General features: G+C 42.7%; 1 protein-coding gene across 2 annotated transcripts in view; it reads left to right on the top strand.

Moving 5' to 3' along the window:
• The window catches only part of LOC109885358 (prospero homeobox protein 1), a 79,150-nt gene that overhangs the window by 34,894 nt on the left and 24,256 nt on the right, over positions 1 to 20,000 (top strand). For both annotated transcript variants that reach the window (XM_031787718.1, XM_031787719.1), the window contains exon 6: positions 19,159 to 19,353. In XM_031787718.1, the coding sequence (XP_031643578.1) occupies positions 19,159 to 19,353 (195 nt within the window). The remainder of the gene's footprint in view (positions 1 to 19,158; positions 19,354 to 20,000) is intronic.

Raw genomic sequence — 20,000 nt, 5'->3', positions numbered from 1 at the left:
ATAAAAACGTGTTCTGGCCAGCTCTTAAATCGACATGGCACAAAATCTGTGGCACTGTCTCTCAAGTGTCTCTCAGTGTCTCTCAGTGTCTCACTGTCTCTCAGTGTCTCTCCACTGTCTTTCCTGTCTCTCACTGTCTCTCACTGTCTCTCAGTGTCTCTCACTGTCTCTCACTGTCTCTCGGTGTCTCTCGGTTCTCTGTGTCTCTCAGTGTCTCCAGTGTCTCTCACTGTCTCTCAGTGTCTCTCAGTGTCTCACTGTCTCTCACTGTCGCTCAGTGTCTCCCAGTGTCTCTCAGTGTCTCTCACTGTCTCTCACTGTCTCTCAGTGTCGCTCAGTGTCTATCAGTGTCTCTCACTGTCTCTCAGTGTCTCTCAGTGTCTCCCAGTGTCGCTCAGTGTCTCTCAGTGTCTATCAGTGTCTCTCACTGTCTCTCACTATCTCTCAGTGTCGATCAGTGTCTCTCAGTGTCTCTCACTGTCTCTCACTGTCTCTCGGTGTCTCTCGGTGTCTCTCAGTGTCTCTCAGTGTCTCCCAGTGTCTCTCACTGTCTCTCAGTGTCTCTCAGTGTCTCTCAGTGTCTCACTGTCTCTCACTGTTGCTCAGTGTCTCCAGTGTCTCTCAGTGTCTCTCACTGTCTCTCACTGTCTCTCAGTGTCTCTCAATGTCTCTCAGTGTCTCTCAGTGTCGCTCAGTGTCTATCAGTGTCTCTCACTGTCTCTCAGTGTCTCTCAGTGTCTCCCAGTGTCGCTCAGTGTCTATCAGTGTCTCTCACTGTCTCTCACTATCTCTCAGTGTCTCTCAGTGTCGATCAGTGTCTCTCAGTGTCTCTCGGTGTCTCTCAGTGTCTCTCAGTGGCGTAAGAATGGAAGTCCCTAACAGTACTGTTATACATCTTTAGATACTGGGGGACTGTACCATACTCTGTTTTATGGGCCAATCCCAACTTCAGCTCATTGACCCCTTTATCAACTCATAGTAGTAGTAGTAGCTGAGCTGAGAAGGACCAACAAGAACCTGAGGGATAAGATGCAGAATGACCCTTGACGTTTTATTCTGAGCTGTCTGTAGTTTCCTCTTGATGAACTATGACCCTTGACATTTTATTCTGAGCTGTCTGTAGTTTCCTCTTGATGAACTATGACCCTTGACATTTTATTCTGAGCTGTCTGTAGTTTCCTCTTGATGAACTATGACCCTTGACATTTTATTCAGAGCTGTCTGTAGGTTATTGATGAACTCTGACCCTTGACATTTTATTCTGAGCTGTCTGTAGGTTATTGATGAACTATGACCCTTGACATTTTATTCTGAGCTGTCTGTAGGTTATTGATGAACTATGACCCTTGACATTTTTATTCTGAGCTGTCTGTAGGTTATTGATGAACTATGACCCTTGACATTTTATTCTGAGCTGTCTGTAGGTTATTGATGAACTATGACCCTTGACATTTTATTCTGAGCTGCCTGTAGGTTATTGATGAACTATGACCCTTGACATTTTATTCTGAGCTGTCTGTAGGTTATTGATGAACTATGACCCTTGACATTTTATTCTGAGCTGTCTGTAGGTTTTTCTAGATGAACTTAGCGGCGCTTCTGTACCAGGAAGTGGACATAGTGAAAGTAACGCTGCAGCAAGTTTTTCCCTTGATCTAGAAATGTCACTTTCTGGTTGGCCACTTTCTGCCAGGAACCTGTCTAGATCACAGCCTAACTATGTCATGTATGTGTGTGTCCTTTTGCATTGTCCTGTCTAATGGTGTCATGGCATTCGTTGCCAACGTCATTAACATACTGTACCTCAAATCAGGGTCAGGTCTCTCTGTCTCTCTCTCTCTCCTACTTTGTCTTTACATCTCTCTCTCTCTCTGTCTGAGTCTCTCTGTCTCTCTCTTTTTTTCTGTCTCTCTCTCTCTCCTACTCTGTCTTTACGTCTCTCTCTCTCTCTGTCTGTCTGTCTCTGTCTTTAAATCTCTCTCTCTCCTACTCTGTCTTGACGTCTCTCTCTCTCCTACTCTGTCTTGACGTCTCTCTCTCAATTCAATTCAATTCAATTCAAGGGCTTTATTGGCATGGGAAACATGTGTTAACATTGCCAAAGCAAGTGAGGTAGACAACATACAAAGTGAATATATAAAGTGAAAAACAACAAAAATTAACAGTAAACATTACACATACAGAAGTTTCAAAACAGTAAAGACATTACAAATGTCATATTATATATATATATATATATACAGTGTTTTAACAATGTACAAATGGTTAAAGGACACAAGATAAAATAAATAAGCATAAATATGGGTTGTATTTACAATGGTGTTTGTTCTTCACTGGTTGCCCTTTTCTCGTGGCAACAGGTCACAAATCTTGCTGCTGTGATGGCACACTGTGGAATTTCACCCAGTAGATATGGGAGTTTTTCAAAATTGGATTTGTTTTCGAATTCTTTGTGGATCTGTGTAATCTGAGGGAAATATGTCTCTCTAATATGGTCATACATTGGGCAGGAGGTTAGGAAGTGCAGCTCAGTTTCCACCTCATTTTGTGGGCAGTGAGCACATAGCCTGTCTTCTCTTGAGAGCCATGTCTGCCTACGGCGGCCTTTCTCAATAGCAAGGCTATGCTCACTGAGTCTGTACATAGTCTCATTGTCTCTCTCCTACTCTGTCTTGACGTCTCTCTCTCTCCTACTCTGTCTTGACGTCTCTCTCTCTCCTACTCTGTCTTGACGTCTCTCTCTCTCCTACTCTGTCTTGACGTCTCTCTCTCTCCTACTCTGTCTTGACGTCTCTCTCTCTCCTACTCTGTCTTGACGTCTCTCTCTCTTCTCCTCTGTCTTGACGTCTCTCTCTCTTCTCCTCTGTCTTGACGTCTCTCTCTCTGATACTCTGTCTTGACGTCTCTCTCTCTCCTACTCTGTCTTGACGTCTCTCTCTCTCCTCCTCTGTCTTGACGTCTCTCTCTCTCCTCCTCTGTCTTGACGTCTCTCTCTCTCCTCCTCTGTCTTGACGTCTCTCTCTCTCCTACTCTGTCTTGACGTCTCTCTCTCTTCTCCTCTGTCTTGACGTCTCTCTCTCTCTCTCTCTCTCTCTCTCTCTCTCTCTCTCCTCTCTCTCTCTCTCTCTCTCTCTCTCTCTCTCTCTCTCTCTCTCTCTCCTCTCTCTCTCTCTCTCTCTCTCTCTCTCTCTCTCTCTCTCTCTCTCTCTCTCTCTCTCTCTCTCTCTCTCTCTCTCTCTCTCTCTCTATCTATTCAATTCAATTCAATTCAATTCAATTCAAGGGCTTTATTGTCATATTATATATATATATATATACAGTGTTTTAACAATGTACAAATGGTTAAAGAACACAAGGGAAAATAAATAAGCATAAATATGGGTTGTATTTACAATGGTGTTTGTTCTTCACTGGTTGCCCTTTTCTCGTGGCAACAGGTCACAAATCTTGCTGCTGTGATGGCACACTGTGGTATTTCACACAGTAGATATGAGAGTTTATCAAAATCAGGTTTGTTTTTGAATTCTTTGTGGATCTGTGTAATCTGAGGGAAATATGTCTCTCTAATATGGGCATCTCTCTCTCTCTCTGACTCTTTCTCCCTCTCTCTCTCTGACTCTTTCTTCCTCTCGCTCTCTCTCTGACTCTTTCTCCCTCTCTCTCTCTCTGACTCTTTCTTCCTCTCTCTCTCTCTCTCTCTGACTCTTTCTCCCTCTCTCTTTCTCTCTCCCTCTGACCCCCCCCTCGCTCCATGAGAACAATAGTCAGTATGTGTTGGGGGGGGGGGGGGGGGATCAGCTAGTTGTTGTGGGGGAATTAGGCATAAATTACCACCTAATTGGGTTTGAATAGAGAGGGAGGCTCTGGGAATAGGTGATTGTTACTGTGGGAAGTGGGTTATACTGACTGTTCTTACACACGCCTGAACACACACAGTTACACAAAAACACACACACACAGACGACACATTTCCATCCAGGATTCATCCAGGCAGGTGTTTTACCCAAAACGCTCAATTTTCTAGGTTCCATCTCATCTCCTGGGTCTAGCTTCGGGTCTTTTAAAAAACTTTATTTAACCAGGCAAGTCAGTTAAGAACACATTCTTATTTTCAATGACGGACTAGGAACAGTAGGTTAACTGCCTGTTCAGGGGCAGAACGACAGATTTGTACCTTGTCAGCTCAGGGGTTTGAACTTGCAACCTTCCGGTTACTAGTCCAACGCTCTAACCACTAGGCAACCCTCACTGGGTCATGGCTCCGACATACCTGCTCTCACTTGGGGCCAAAGCAAGGCCACTGGTGCTTTTCAACCCTTTACATTTACATAACAATGGCTAACTGTGAACTTTGAAACCTTCTCACAAAAAAATAAATAATAAAAAACAACTGATTCGATGATGCAAAGGTTGTTAATTCTCACAAGTCGTCACTGTCAGCCGTAGCTATGGAAACATTGGTGACACTGGTGTGTGTGGGGGAGGGGAGGGGGGGGTAGGTCACCAGTGAAATGTTTCTATAGAGACACACACACACACTAATTACATAGTGAAAGCGATTGTCGTTTTGACCTGACCCATCATCTCTGTGATGAGACGTCTGGGTTTGTGAGTGGTATATGTTGAGGAAGTGTAATTATACCCCCTTCTGACTCCACACACACACACACACACACACACACACACACACACACACACACACACACACACACACACACACACACACACAGTGTGGTATATGTTGAGGAAGTGTAATTAAGACCTTGTTTGAGAGCTTGTTAGATCTCTGTAGTGACGAGAAGTTAACTCTAATTACACCCTCGTTATAGCCAAGATACCCCCTTCTGACTCCACACACCCCCCCCCCCCCCCCAACTCAGAAGACATACTAGAGTCTGGTAGCTACTAGACAGAGTGAATAATGAAGAGTTCCATTTGATAGAAATTTACCCTTCACTGAATTACCTAGAATATCTATTGAAATGTAATTATTTTATAAATGCTGTTAAAAATCTGATCCCAATCAAAGTAATTTAAATAAAATAGCATCAAATAAAATGATAATCTGAAGATGGAGGTTAGTATTTCCAATCTAAACGTCCCATCAACATCCTTCTGATGTCTCTAAATGTACCATCAACATCAACATCCTTCTGATGTCTCTAAACATCCCATCAACATCAACATCCTTCTGATGTCTCTAAACGTCCCATCAACATCCTTCTGATGTCTCTAAACATCCATCAACATCCTTCTGATGTCTCTAAACGTCCCATCAACATCCTTCTGATGTCTCTAAACGTCCCAACAACATCCTTCTGATGTCTCTAAACGTCCCATCAACATCCTTCTGATGTCTCTAAACATCAACATCCTTCTGATGTCTCTAAATGTCCCCCACCATCAACATCCTTCTGATGTCTCTAAATGTCCCATCAACATCAACATCCTTCTGATGTCTCTAAATGTCCCATCAACATCCTTCTGGTGTCTCTAGACGTCCCATCAACATCCTTCTGATGTCTCTAAATGTCCCATCAACAGCCTTCTGGTGTCTCTAAACGTCCCCACCATCAACATCCTTCTGATGTCTCTAAACGTCCCCCACCATCAACATCCTTCTGGAAGGAGAGTTTACAGTCTAACCAGACACCTAAGTATTTGTAGTTGTCCACGTATTCTAAGTCAGAGCCGTCCAGAGTAGTGATGTTGGACAGGCGGGTAGGTGCAGGTAGCGATCGGTTGAAGAGCATGCATTTAGTTTTACTTGTATTTAAGAGCAATTGGAGGCCACGGAAGGAGAGTTGTATGGCATTGAAGCTTGCCTGGAGGGTTGTTAACACAGTGTCCAAAGAAGGGCCGGAAGTATACAGAATGGTGTCGTCTGCGTAGAGGTGGATCAGGGACTCACCAGCAGCAAGAGCGACCTCATTGATGTATACAGAGAAGCAAATTTCTGGTGTCTCTAAACGTCCCCCACCATCAACATCCTTCTGATGTCTCTAAACGTCCCCCACCATCAACATCCTTCTGATGTCTCTAAACATTCCATTAACATCAACATCCTTCTGATGTCTCTAAACGTCCCCCACCATCAACATCCTTCTGGTGTCTCTAAACGTCCCCCACCATCAACATCCTTCTGATGTCTCTAAACATTCCATCAACATCAACATCCTTCTGGTGTCTCTAAACGTCCCATCAACATCCTTCTGATGTCTCTAAACGTCCCATCAACATCCTTCTGATGTCTCTAAACGTCCCATCAACATCCTTCTGGTGTCTATAAACATCCCCCACCATCAACAGCCTTCTGATGTCTCTAAACGTCCCCCACCATCAACATCCTTCTGATGTCTCTAAACCTCCCATCAACATCCTTCTGATGTCTCTAAACATCCCATCAACATCCTTCTGATGTCTCTAAATGTACCATCAACAGCCTTCTGATGTCTCTAAACGTCCCATCAACATCCTTCTGATGTCTCTAAACGTCCCATCAACATCCTTCTGATGTCTCTAAACGTCCCCCACCATCAACATCCTTCTGGTGTCTCTAAACGTCCCCCACCATCAACATCCTTCTGATGTCTCTAAACGTCCCCCACCATCAACATCCTTCTGATGTCTCTAAACGTCCCATCAACATCCTTCTGATGTCTCTAAACGTCCCCCACCATCAACATCCTTCTGGTGTCTCTAAATGTCCCATCAACATCCTTCTGGTGTCTCTAAACATCCCATCAACATCCTTCTGATGTCTCTAAATGTACCATCAACATCCTTCTGATGTCTCTAAACGTCCCCCACCATCAACAGCCTTCTGGTGTCTCTAAACGTCCCCCACCATCAACATCCTTCTGATGTCTCTAAACGTCCCATCAACAGCCTTCTGATGTCTCTAAACGTCCCATCAACATCCTTCTGATGTCTCTAAACGTCCCATCAACATCCTTCTGATGTCTCTAAACGCCCCCGACCATCAACATCCTTCTGATGTCTCTAAACGTCCCCCACCATCAGCATCCTTCTGATGTCTCTAAACGACCCATCAACATCCTTCTGATGTCTCTAAATGTCCCCCACCATCAACATCCTTCTGGTGTCTCTAAACGTCCCATCAACATCCTTCTGGTGTCTCTAAACATCCCATCAACATCCTTCTGATGTCTCTAAATGTACCATCAACATCCTTCTGATGTCTCTAAACGTCCCCCACCATCAACATCCTTCTGGTGTCTCTAAACGTCCCCCACCATCAACATCCTTCTGGTGTCTCTAAACGTCCCCCACCATCAACATCCTTCTGATGTCTCTAAACATTCCATTAACATCAACATCCTTCTGGTGTCTCTAAACGTCCCCCACCATCAACATCCTTCTGATGTCTCTAAACGTCCCCCACCATCAACATCCTTCTGATGTCTCTAAACGTCCCCCACCATCAACATCCTTCTGATGTCTCTAAACGCCCCATCAACATCCTTCTGATGTCTCTAAACGCCCCATCAACATCAACATCCTTCTGATGTCTCTAAACGTCCCATCAACATCAACATCCTTCTGATGTCTCTAAACGTCCCATCAACATCAACATCCTTCTGATGTCTCTAAACGTCCCCCACCATCAACATCCTTCTGGTGTCTCTAAACGTCCCCCACCATCAACATCCTTCTGATGTCTCTAAACATTCCATCAACATCAACATCCTTCTGGTGTCTCTAAACGTCCCATCAACATCCTTCTGATGTCTCTAAACGTCCCATCAACATCCTTCTGATGTCTCTAAACGTCCCATCAACATCCTTCTGATGTCTCTAAACGTCCCATCAACATCCTTCTGATGTCTCTAAACGTCCCATCAACATCCTTCTGGTGTCTATAAACATCCCCCACCATCAACAGCCTTCTGATGTCTCTAAACGTCCCCCACCATCAACATCCTTCTGATGTCTCTAAACCTCCCATCAACATCCTTCTGATGTCTCTAAACATCCCATCAACATCCTTCTGATGTCTCTAAATGTACCATCAACAGCCTTCTGATGTCTCTAAACGTCCCATCAACATCCTTCTGATGTCTCTAAACGTCCCATCAACATCCTTCTGATGTCTCTAAACGTCCCCCACCATCAACATCCTTCTGGTGTCTCTAAACGTCCCCCACCATCAACATCCTTCTGATGTCTCTAAACGTCCCCCACCATCAACATCCTTCTGATGTCTCTAAACGTCCCATCAACATCCTTCTGATGTCTCTAAACATTCCATTAACATCAACATCCTTCTGGTGTCTCTAAACGTCCCCCACCATCAACATCCTTCTGATGTCTCTAAACGTCCCCCACCATCAACATCCTTCTGATGTCTCTAAACGTCCCCCACCATCAACATCCTTCTGATGTCTCTAAACGCCCCATCAACATCCTTCTGATGTCTCTAAACGCCCCATCAACATCAACATCCTTCTGATGTCTCTAAACGTCCCATCAACATCAACATCCTTCTGATGTCTCTAAACGTCCCATCAACATCAACATCCTTCTGATGTCTCTAAACGTCCCCCACCATCAACATCCTTCTGGTGTCTCTAAACGTCCCCCACCATCAACATCCTTCTGATGTCTCTAAACATTCCATCAACATCAACATCCTTCTGGTGTCTCTAAACGTCCCATCAACATCCTTCTGATGTCTCTAAACGTCCCATCAACATCCTTCTGATGTCTCTAAACGTCCCATCAACATCCTTCTGATGTCTCTAAACGTCCCATCAACATCCTTCTGATGTCTCTAAACGTCCCATCAACATCCTTCTGGTGTCTATAAACATCCCCCACCATCAACAGCCTTCTGATGTCTCTAAACGTCCCCCACCATCAACATCCTTCTGATGTCTCTAAACCTCCCATCAACATCCTTCTGATGTCTCTAAACATCCCATCAACATCCTTCTGATGTCTCTAAATGTACCATCAACAGCCTTCTGATGTCTCTAAACGTCCCATCAACATCCTTCTGATGTCTCTAAACGTCCCATCAACATCCTTCTGATGTCTCTAAACGTCCCCCACCATCAACATCCTTCTGGTGTCTCTAAACGTCCCCCACCATCAACATCCTTCTGATGTCTCTAAACGTCCCCCACCATCAACATCCTTCTGATGTCTCTAAACGTCCCATCAACATCCTTCTGATGTCTCTAAACGTCCCCCACCATCAACATCCTTCTGGTGTCTCTAAATGTCCCATCAACATCCTTCTGGTGTCTCTAAACATCCCATCAACATCCTTCTGATGTCTCTAAATGTACCATCAACATCCTTCTGATGTCTCTAAACGTCCCCCACCATCAACAGCCTTCTGGTGTCTCTAAACGTCCCCCACCATCAACATCCTTCTGATGTCTCTAAACGTCCCATCAACAGCCTTCTGATGTCTCTAAACGTCCCATCAACATCCTTCTGATGTCTCTAAACGTCCCATCAACATCCTTCTGATGTCTCTAAACGCCCCCTACCATCAACATCCTTCTGATGTCTCTAAACGTCCCCCACCATCAGCATCCTTCTGATGTCTCTAAACGACCCATCAACATCCTTCTGATGTCTCTAAATGTCCCCCACCATCAACATCCTTCTGGTGTCTCTAAACGTCCCATCAACATCCTTCTGGTGTCTCTAAACATCCCATCAACATCCTTCTGATGTCTCTAAATGTACCATCAACATCCTTCTGATGTCTCTAAACGTCCCCCACCATCAACATCCTTCTGGTGTCTCTAAACGTCCCCCACCATCAACATCCTTCTGGTGTCTCTAAACGTCCCCCACCATCAACATCCTTCTGATGTCTCTAAACATTCCATTAACATCAACATCCTTCTGGTGTCTCTAAACGTCCCCCACCATCAACATCCTTCTGATGTCTCTAAACATTCCATTAACATCAACATCCTTCTGGTGTCTCTAAACGTCCCCCACCATCAACATCCTTCTGATGTCTCTAAACGTCCCCCACCATCAACATCCTTCTGATGTCTCTAAACGTCCCCCACCATCAACATCCTTCTGATGTCTCTAAACGCCCCATCAACATCCTTCTGATGTCTCTAAACGCCCCATCAACATCAACATCCTTCTGATGTCTCTAAACGTCCCATCAACATCAACATCCTTCTGATGTCTCTAAACGTCCCATCAACATCAACATCCTTCTGATGTCTCTAAACGTCCCATCAACATCAACAGCCTTCTGATGTCTCTCTCTGTGGGAGATGTAAATCAGGTCGGGGTGAATTCCAGACAATTCAGGAAGTGTACTGAAATCACAGACAATTCTCCTCTTTTCAGTTAGGAACATTTGGAAGTGGAATTTAAATGTATTGTGTGTGTGTGTGTGTGTGTGTGTGTTTGTTTCCCCCTAACACCTCCCCTAAGGGCTTCCCTCCACTGAAAACACCCTGTCAGGGAAACACAATAGGGATGACACTCTCTCTTTTCATCACAAACTCCACCTGGCATTCTCTGAGCTCAGCCGTTTTCTCTCTCCTTCACTCTGTCTGTCTCTATATCTGTCTGTCTCTATATCTGTCTCTATATCTGTCTGTCTCTATATCTGTCTCTATATCTGTCTGTCTCTTTATCTGTCTGTCTCTATATCTGTCTGTCTCTATATCTGTCTGTCTCTATATCTGTCTGTCTCTATATCTGTCTGTCTCTATATCTGTCTGTCTCTATATCTGTCTGTCTCTATATCTGTCTGTCTCTATATCTGTCTGTCTATATCTGTCTGTCTCTATATCTGTCTGTCTCTTTATCTGTCTGTCTCTATATCTGTCTGTCTCTATATCTGTCTCTATATCTGTCTGTCTCTATATCTGTCTGTCTCTATATCTGTCTGTCTCTATATCTGTCTGTCTCTATATCTGTCTCTATATCTGTCTGTCTCTATATCTGTCTGTCTCTTTATCTGTCTGTCTCTATATCTGTCTGTCTCTATATCTGTCTGTCTCTATATCTATATCTGTCTGTCTCTATATCTGTCTGTCTCTATATCTGTCTGTCTCTATGTCTGTCTCTATATCTGTCTGTCTCTATATCTGTCTCTATATCTGTCTGTCTCTATATCTGTCTGTCTTTTTTGTTTGTGCTGATCGTGGAGTAATAGGTTAGTGGGGGTTAGTTTGGTATGTGTGTTTGTGTGTGTTTTCAGCAGGGGGTTAGCAGGGGTTAGCAGCGGTTAGTGGGGGTTAGTTTGGTGTGTGTGTTTGTGTGTGTTTTCAGCATGCTTGTGTGTGTGTGTGTATGGGAATGTCATTGGTTTCTCTGTGTGTCGTATCTGTCCCGTGGGAAAGGCTTCTGGAAGTCAGGGCCTGCTAGTGTCTGCTAGTGTCTGTCACTACAACATCAATATAATGTTACTACAACATCACCACAATGTTACTACAACATCCCTACAACATTAACTACAACGTCACTACAACGTCACTACATCACTACAACATAAACTACAACGTTACTACAACATCTCTACAACGTCACTACAACATTACTACAACATCACTACAACGTCACTACAACATTACTACAACGTCACTACAACATATCTACAACGTCACTACAACATTAACAACGTCACTACAACATATCTACAACGTCACTACAACATCACTACAACATTAACAACAACGTCACTACAACATCTCTACAACATCACTACAACATCACAACAATGTCACTACAACGTCACTACAACATCACTACAACATCACTACAACGTCACTACAACGTCACTACAACATTAACTACAACGTCACTACAACGTTAACTATAACATCACAACAATGTCACTACAACTTCACTACAACATCACTACGTCACTACAACATTAACTACAACGTCACTACAACATCACTACAACATCACTACAACATTAACTACAACATCACTACAACGTCACTACAACGTTAACTATAACATCACTACAACATCACTACAACGTCACTACAACGTTAACTATAACATCACTACAACATCACTACAACGTCACTACAACGTTAACTATAACGTCACTACAACATCACTACAACGTCACTACAACGTCACTACAACGTTAACTATAACATCACTACAACATCACTACAACGTTAACTATAACATCACTACAACATCACTACAACGGCACTACAACGTTAACTATAACATCACTACAACATCACTACAACATCACTACAACGTCACTACAACGTTAACTATAACATCACTACAACATCACTACAACGTTAACTATAACATCACTACAACATCACTACAACGGCACTACAACGTTAACTATAACATCACTACAACGTCACTACAACGTCACTACAACGTCACTACAACGTCACTACAACGTTAACTATAACATCACTACAACGTCACTACAACATCACTACAACATCACTACAACGTCACTACAACGTTAACTATAACATCACTACAACATCACTACAACGTTAACTATAACATCACTACAACATCACTACAACGGCACTACAACGTTAACTATAACATCACTACAACGTCACTACAACATCACTACAACATCACTACAACGTTAACTATAACATCACTACAACATCACTACAACGGCACTACAACGTTAACTATAACATCACTACAACGTCACTACAACGTCACTACAACGTCACTACAACGTTAACTATAACATCACTACAACGTCACTACAACGTTAACTATAACATCACTACAACATCACTACAACATCACTACAACGTCACTACAACGTCACTACAACGTTAACTATAACATCACTACAACATCACTACAACGTTAACTATAACATCACTACAACATCACTACAACATCACTACAACGTCACTACAACGTCACTACAACGTCACTACAACGTTAACTATAACATCACTACAACGTCACTACAACGTTAACTATAACATCACTACAACATCACTACAACGTCACTACAACGTCACTACAACGTTAACTATAACATCACTACAACATCACTACAACGTTAACTATAACATCACTACAACATCACTACAACGTCACTACAACGTCACTACAACGTCACTACAACGTTAACTATAACATCACTACAACGTCACTACAACGTTAACTATAACATCACTACAACATCACTACAACATCACTACAACGTCACTACAACGTCACTACAACGTTAACTATAACATCACTACAACGTCACTACAACGTTAACTATAACATCACTACAACATCACTACAACATCACTACAACGTTACTACAACGTCACTACAACGTTAACTATAACATCACTACAACGTCACTACAACGTTAACTATAACATCACTACAACGTCACTACAAACGTTAACTATAACATCACTACAACATCAACTACAACGTTAACTATAAACATCACTACAAACGTCACTACAACGTTAACTATAACATCACTACAACGTCACTACAACATTAACTACAACATTAACTATAACATCACTACAACGTCACTACAACATTAACTACAACATTAACTATAACATCACTACAACGTCACTACAACGTTAACTACAACATCACTACAACATCACTACAACGTTAACTATAACATCACTACAACATCACTACAACGTCACTACAACGTTACTACAACGTTACTACAACGTTAACTATAACATCACTACAACATCACTACAACGTCACTACGTCACTACAACGTTACTACAACGTTACTACAGCGTTAACTATAACATCACTACAACGTTACTACAACGTCACTACAACGTTACTACAACGTTACTACAACGTTACTACAACGTCACTACAACGTTACTACAACGTTACTACAACGTCACTACAACGTTACTACAACGTCACTACAACGTCACTACAACGTTACTACAACGTTACTACAACGTTACTACAACGTTACTACAACGTTAACTATAACATCACTACAACGTCACTACAACGTCACTACAACGTCACTACAACGTTACTACAACGTCACTACAACGTCACTACAACGTCACTACAACATCACTACAACGTTACTACAACGTCACTACAACGTCACTACAACGTCACTACAACGTTACTACAACGTTACTATTCGTAACATTTATTCAGATATATTTAGATTATATTTAGGTATAGAGCAATGCAATGCTTTCAGTCAACAATACAGTCTTAGTCTGCTCAACATGTGTGTGCATGCTTCGATGTATGAGTGTGTTTGACCATATGCCCATTGTGTGTGTGTGTGTGTGTGTGTGTGTGTGTGTGTGTGTGTGTTGCTGAATTGCTGAATTGTTGCGTTGTTCTTTTGTCCGTCTCTCTTTCTTTCCAACCTGACACGAAGCCTCTCTAAAGCTCTCCGTTGCACCCTTCACACACACACACACACACACACACACACACACACACACACACACACACACACACCGCTAAAACATGCCCACTTATTCTTCATGTTGTCACCCTCTGACCATCCCTGAAAAATGCCTCCGTTGCTCTTTCCCTCTCCCTCCTTCTATCCTTCCTCTCCCCCCCCCTCCCGTTGCCTTGCCCCCCCCGTTGCCTTGTCCCCCCCCCTCCCGTTGCCTTGTCCCCCCCCTCCCGTTGCCTTTTCCCCCCCCCTCCCGTTGCCTTGTCCCCCCCCCTCCCGTTGCCTTGTCCCCCCCTCCCGTTGCCTTGTCCCCCCCCTCCCGTTGCCTTGTCCCCCCTCCCGTTGCCTTGTTCCCCCTCCCGTTGCCTTGTCCCCCCCCTCCCCGTTGCCTTGTCCCCCCCCCCCGTTGCCTTGGCCCCCCCCTCCCGTTGCCTTGTCCCCCCTCCTGTTGCCTTGTCCCCCCCCCTGCCGTTGCCTTGTCCCCCCCGTTGCCTTGTCCCCCCCCACCGTTACCCTTGTCCCCCCCCCACTCTCCCTTGTTCCTATGAGACAATGTCTTGTAACAATGCCTGTTCTAATCTCCATGTCAAAGCTGTTTTTCCCCTCCACTAAACACACACAGACACAGACACAGACACAGACACATACACACACACATCTCCCTGTGGTGTAGTAAGAGCAGGGACATCACACAGACAATGTTATGTAGTATTACTAAAGAGAATATGTAACATATAAAATGTAATATAATAAAATATGTAACATAATATAACATGTAACATAATATAATATGTAATATAATATAATATGTAATATAATATAATATAATATAATAGGTAATATAATATAATAAGTAATATAATATAATAAGTAATATAATATAATAAGTAATATAATATAATATGCAATATAATATAATATGTAATATAATATAATATAATATAATAGGTAATATAATATAATAAGTAATATAATATAATAAGTAATATAATATAATATGTAATATAATATAATATGTAATATAATATAATATGTAATATAATATAATATAATATAATAGGTAATATAATATAATAAGTAATATAATATAATATGTAATATAATATAATAGGTAATATAATATAATAGGTAATATAATATAATAAGTAATATAATATAATAAGTAATATAATATAATATGTAATATAATATAATATGTAATATAATATAATATGTAATATAATATAATAGGTAATATAATATAATATGTAATATAATATAATAGGTAATATAATATGTAATATAATATAATATGTAATATAATATAATATGTAATATAATATGTAATATAATATAATATGTAATATAATATAATATGTAATATAATATGTAATATAATATGTAATATAATATAATATGTAATATAATATAATATGTAATATAATATAATATCACAGTTGCCAAAGAAAACAATATTAAAGCACACATGTACCGGTATAAATACAATTTTGTTGATGTACAGTGCCTTGCGAAGTATTCACCCTCCTTGGCATTTTTCCTATTTTGTTGCCTTTCAACCTGTAAATAAAATAGTATTTTTTTGGGGGGGGGGGGGGGGGGGGGGGGGGGGGGGGGGTTGTTTCAAATCAAATCAAATCAAATTCATTTATATAGCCCTTCGTACATCAGCTGATATCTCAAAGTACTGTACAGAAACCCAGCCTAAAACCCCAAACAGCAAGCAATGCAGATGTAGAAGCACGATTTCATTTGATTTATACAACATGCCTGCCACTTTGAAGATGCAACATATTTTTTCTTGTGAAACAAACTAGAAATAAGACCAAAAAAAACTGAAAACTTGAGCGCTGCATAACTATTCACCCCCCCCAAAGTCAATACTTTGTAGAGCCACCTTTTGCAGCAATTACAGCTGCAAGTCTCTTGGGGTCTCTATAAGCTTGGCACATCTAGCCACCTGGGATTTTTGCCCATTCAAGGCAAAACAGCTCCTGCTCCTTGAAAAAGTTGGATGGGTTCCTGCTGGTGTACAGCAATCTTTAAGTCATAGCACATATTCTCAACTGGATTGAGGTCTGGACTTTGACATTTAAATGTGTCCCCTTAAACCACTCGAGTGTTGCTTTAGCAGTATGCTTAGTGTTATTGTCCTGCTGGAAGGTGAACCTCCGTCCCAGTCTCAAATCTCTGGAAGACTGAAACAGGTTTCACTCAAGAATTTCAATGTATTTAGTGCCATCCAAAATTCCTTCAATTCTGAACAGTTTTCCAGTCCCTGCCGATGAAAAACATCCCCACAGCATGACGCTGCCACCACCATGGAGGGAGGGTGCTCTCGGGGTGATGAGAGGTGTTGGGTTTAATTGCAAGACATAGTGTCTTCTTTGATGGCGAAAAAGCTCAATTTTAGTCTCATCTGACCAGAGTACCTTCTTCCATATGTTTGGGGAGTCTCCCACATGCCTTTTGGTGAACACCAAATGTGTTTGCTTATTTTTTTATTTAAGCAATGGCTTTTTTCTGGCCACTCTTCTTTTCTGACCTGTTTGGAGAGACTCTGTCCCTGACCTGTTTGGAGAGACTCTGTCCCTGACCTGTTTGGAGAGACTCTGTCCCTGACCTGTTTGGAGAGACTCTGTCCCTGACCTGTTTGGAGAGACTCTGTCCCTGACCTGTTTGGAGAGACTCTGTCCCTGACCTATTTGGAGAGACTCTGTCCCTGACCTGTTTGGAGAGACTCTGTCCCTGACCTGTTTGGAGAGACTCTGTCCCTGACCTGTTTGGAGAGACTCTGTCCCTGACCTGTTTGGAGAGACTCTGTCCCTGACCTGTTTGGAGAGACTCTGTCCCTGACCTGTTTGGAGAGACTCTGTCCCTGACCTATTTGGAGAGACTCTGTCCCTGACCTGTTTGGAGAGACTCTGTCCCTGACCTGTTTGGAGAGACTCTGTCCCTGACCTGTTTGGAGAGACTCTGTCCCTGACCTGTTTGGAGAGACTCTGTCCCTGACCTGTTTGGAGAGACTCTGTCCCTGACCTATTTGGAGAGACTCTGTCCCTGACCTGTTTGGAGAGACTCTGTCCCTGACCTATTTGGAGAGACTCTGTCCCTGACCTATTTGGAGAGACTCTGTCCCTGACCTGTTTGGAGAGACTCTGTCCCTGACCTGTTTGGAGAGACTCTGTCCCTGACCTGTTTGGAGAGACTCTGTCCCTGACCTATTTGGAGAGACTCTGTCCCTGACCTGTTTGGAGAGACTCTGTCCCTGACCTGTTTGGAGAGACTCTGTCCCTGACCTGTTTGGAGAGACTCTGTCCCTGACCTATTTGGAGAGACTCTGTCCTTAACCTATTTGGAGAGACTCTGTCCCTGACCTGTTTGGAGAGACTCTGTCCCTGACCTGTTTGGAGAGACTCTGTCCCTGACCTGTTTGGAGAGACTCTGTCCCTGACCTGTTTGGAGAGACTCTGTCCCTGACCTGTTTGGAGAGACTCTGTCCCTGACCTGTTTGGAGAGACTCTGTCCCTGACCTATTTGGAGAGACTCTGTCCCTGACCTGTTTGGAGAGACTCTGTCCCTGACCTGTTTGGAGAGACTCTGTCCCTGACCTGTTTGGAGAGCTCTTTGGTGTTCATGGTGTCGCTTGCTTAGTGGTGTTGCAGTCTCTGGGGTCTTTCAGAACAGGTGTATATATACTGAGATCATGTGACATATCATGTGACACTTAGATTGCACACAGGTGGACTTTATTTAACTAATTATGTGACTTCTGAAGGTAATTGGTTACACCAGATCTTATTTCGGGGTTTCATAGCAAAGGGGATGCACCACATATTTTTTTTAATCAAGTTATTTTTTTCATTCATGTAGCCAATACAGTCTCCATGTGTAGTTGTTGGTTTATCTTCCTGTAACTTTGTAGCCAGTACAGTCTCCATGTGTAGTTGTTGGTTTATCTTCCTGTAACTTTGTAGCCAGTACAGTCTCCTTGTGTAGTTGTAGGTTTATCTTCCTGTAACTTTGTATCCAGTACAGTCTCCATGTGTAGTTGTTGGTTTATCTTCCTGTAACTTTGTAGCCAGTACAGTCTCCATGTGTAGTTGTTGGTTTATCTTCCTGTAACTTTGTAGCCAGTACAGTCTCCTTGTGTAGTTGTAGGTTTATCTTCCTGTAACTTTGTATCCAGTACAGTCTCCGTGTGTAGTTGTTGGTTTATCTTCCTGTAACTTTGTAGCCAGTACAGTCTCCATGTGTAGTTGTTGGTTTATCTTCCTGTAACTTTGTAGCCAGGACAGTCTCCATGTGTAGCTGCATATTGCATCATGATTACATTATCTGTTCTGTTCTCTGGTTTTAATGTCTATTCTAGAATGCCCTTCTGACCAATCAGAAATTTATATTTAAAAATGCTGTGGTATAAGGGGATATTTTAAACAGACAGTGTAGTTTAATATTACTGAAGAAAATGTATATTTATACTCTGACAGGCCAAGAACAAGGAAAGGAATCATAATAATTAATAATGATCAATATTACTCTCTCTCTCCCTCTCTCTGTCTTTTTCTCCCTCTCTCTGTCTTTCTCTCTCTCCTGCTCTCTTTCCCTCTCTCTCTCTCCCGCTCTCTTTCCCTCTCTCTCTCTCTCTCTCTCTCTCTCTCTCTCTCTCTCTCTCTCTCTCTCTCTCTCTCTCTCTCTCTCTCGCTCTCTCGCTCTCTCTCTCGCTCTCTCTCGCTCGCTCTCTTTCCCGCTCTCTTTCCCTCCAGTTTAACCGCTGCATCACGTCTCAGCTCATCAAGTGGTTCAGTAACTTCAGAGAGTTCTATTACATCCAGATGGAGAAGTTTGCCCGGCAGGCCATCAACGAAGGAGTGACCACCAACGAGGACCTGTCTGTGGGTAGGGAGTCTGAGCTCTACCGAGCCCTCAACATGCACTACAACAAGGCCAACGACTTTGAGGTATGACAGCTGTAGGGTTAAGGGGTGGTTGGTGGTGGGAGGAGGACGATGCTTGGTGCCTGGGTGTCCTTGTCAAAGCAATATCTTGCATTCACATTTGAATCTCTCCTTCCTTCCTCTCTCTTTCTCTCTCTGTCTCTCTCTCTCTCTTCTATTTCTGACTCTCTCTGGGACCCCATGCTATTCAACACAGTCACATCCGCATCATTTAGAAGCCCATTACACAGCATTTAACCTAATACACACACAGTCTATAAGAAGGTAGTTTGGGGGCGAACCCACAGAAGACTCAAACATATTTCAAGTGGACCAAGAAAAGGGTGTTTTGCATAATGAGTCAGGTACCATCTCTCTGTCTTCTCTTCATCTCTCTGTCCTCTCTGTCTTCTCTTCATCTCTCTGTCTTCTCTTCATCTATCTGTCCTCTCTTCATCTCTCTGTCCTCTCTGTCCTCTCTCCATCTCTCTGTCCTCTCTTCACCTCTCTGTCCTCTCCTCACCTCTCTGTCCTCTCTTCATCTCTCTGTCCTCTCTTCATCTCTCTGTCCTCTCTTCATCTCTCTGTCCTTTCTTCATCTCTCTGTCCTCTCCATCTCTCTGTCCTCTCTTCACCTCTCTGTCCTCTCTTCACCTCTCTGTCCTCTCTTC

This window comes from Oncorhynchus kisutch, linkage group LG14 (assembly GCF_002021735.2).
Source record: "Oncorhynchus kisutch isolate 150728-3 linkage group LG14, Okis_V2, whole genome shotgun sequence".
Lineage (NCBI taxonomy): Eukaryota > Metazoa > Chordata > Actinopteri > Salmoniformes > Salmonidae > Oncorhynchus > Oncorhynchus kisutch.
This window is presented reverse-complemented; position numbering and strand designations above follow the sequence as displayed.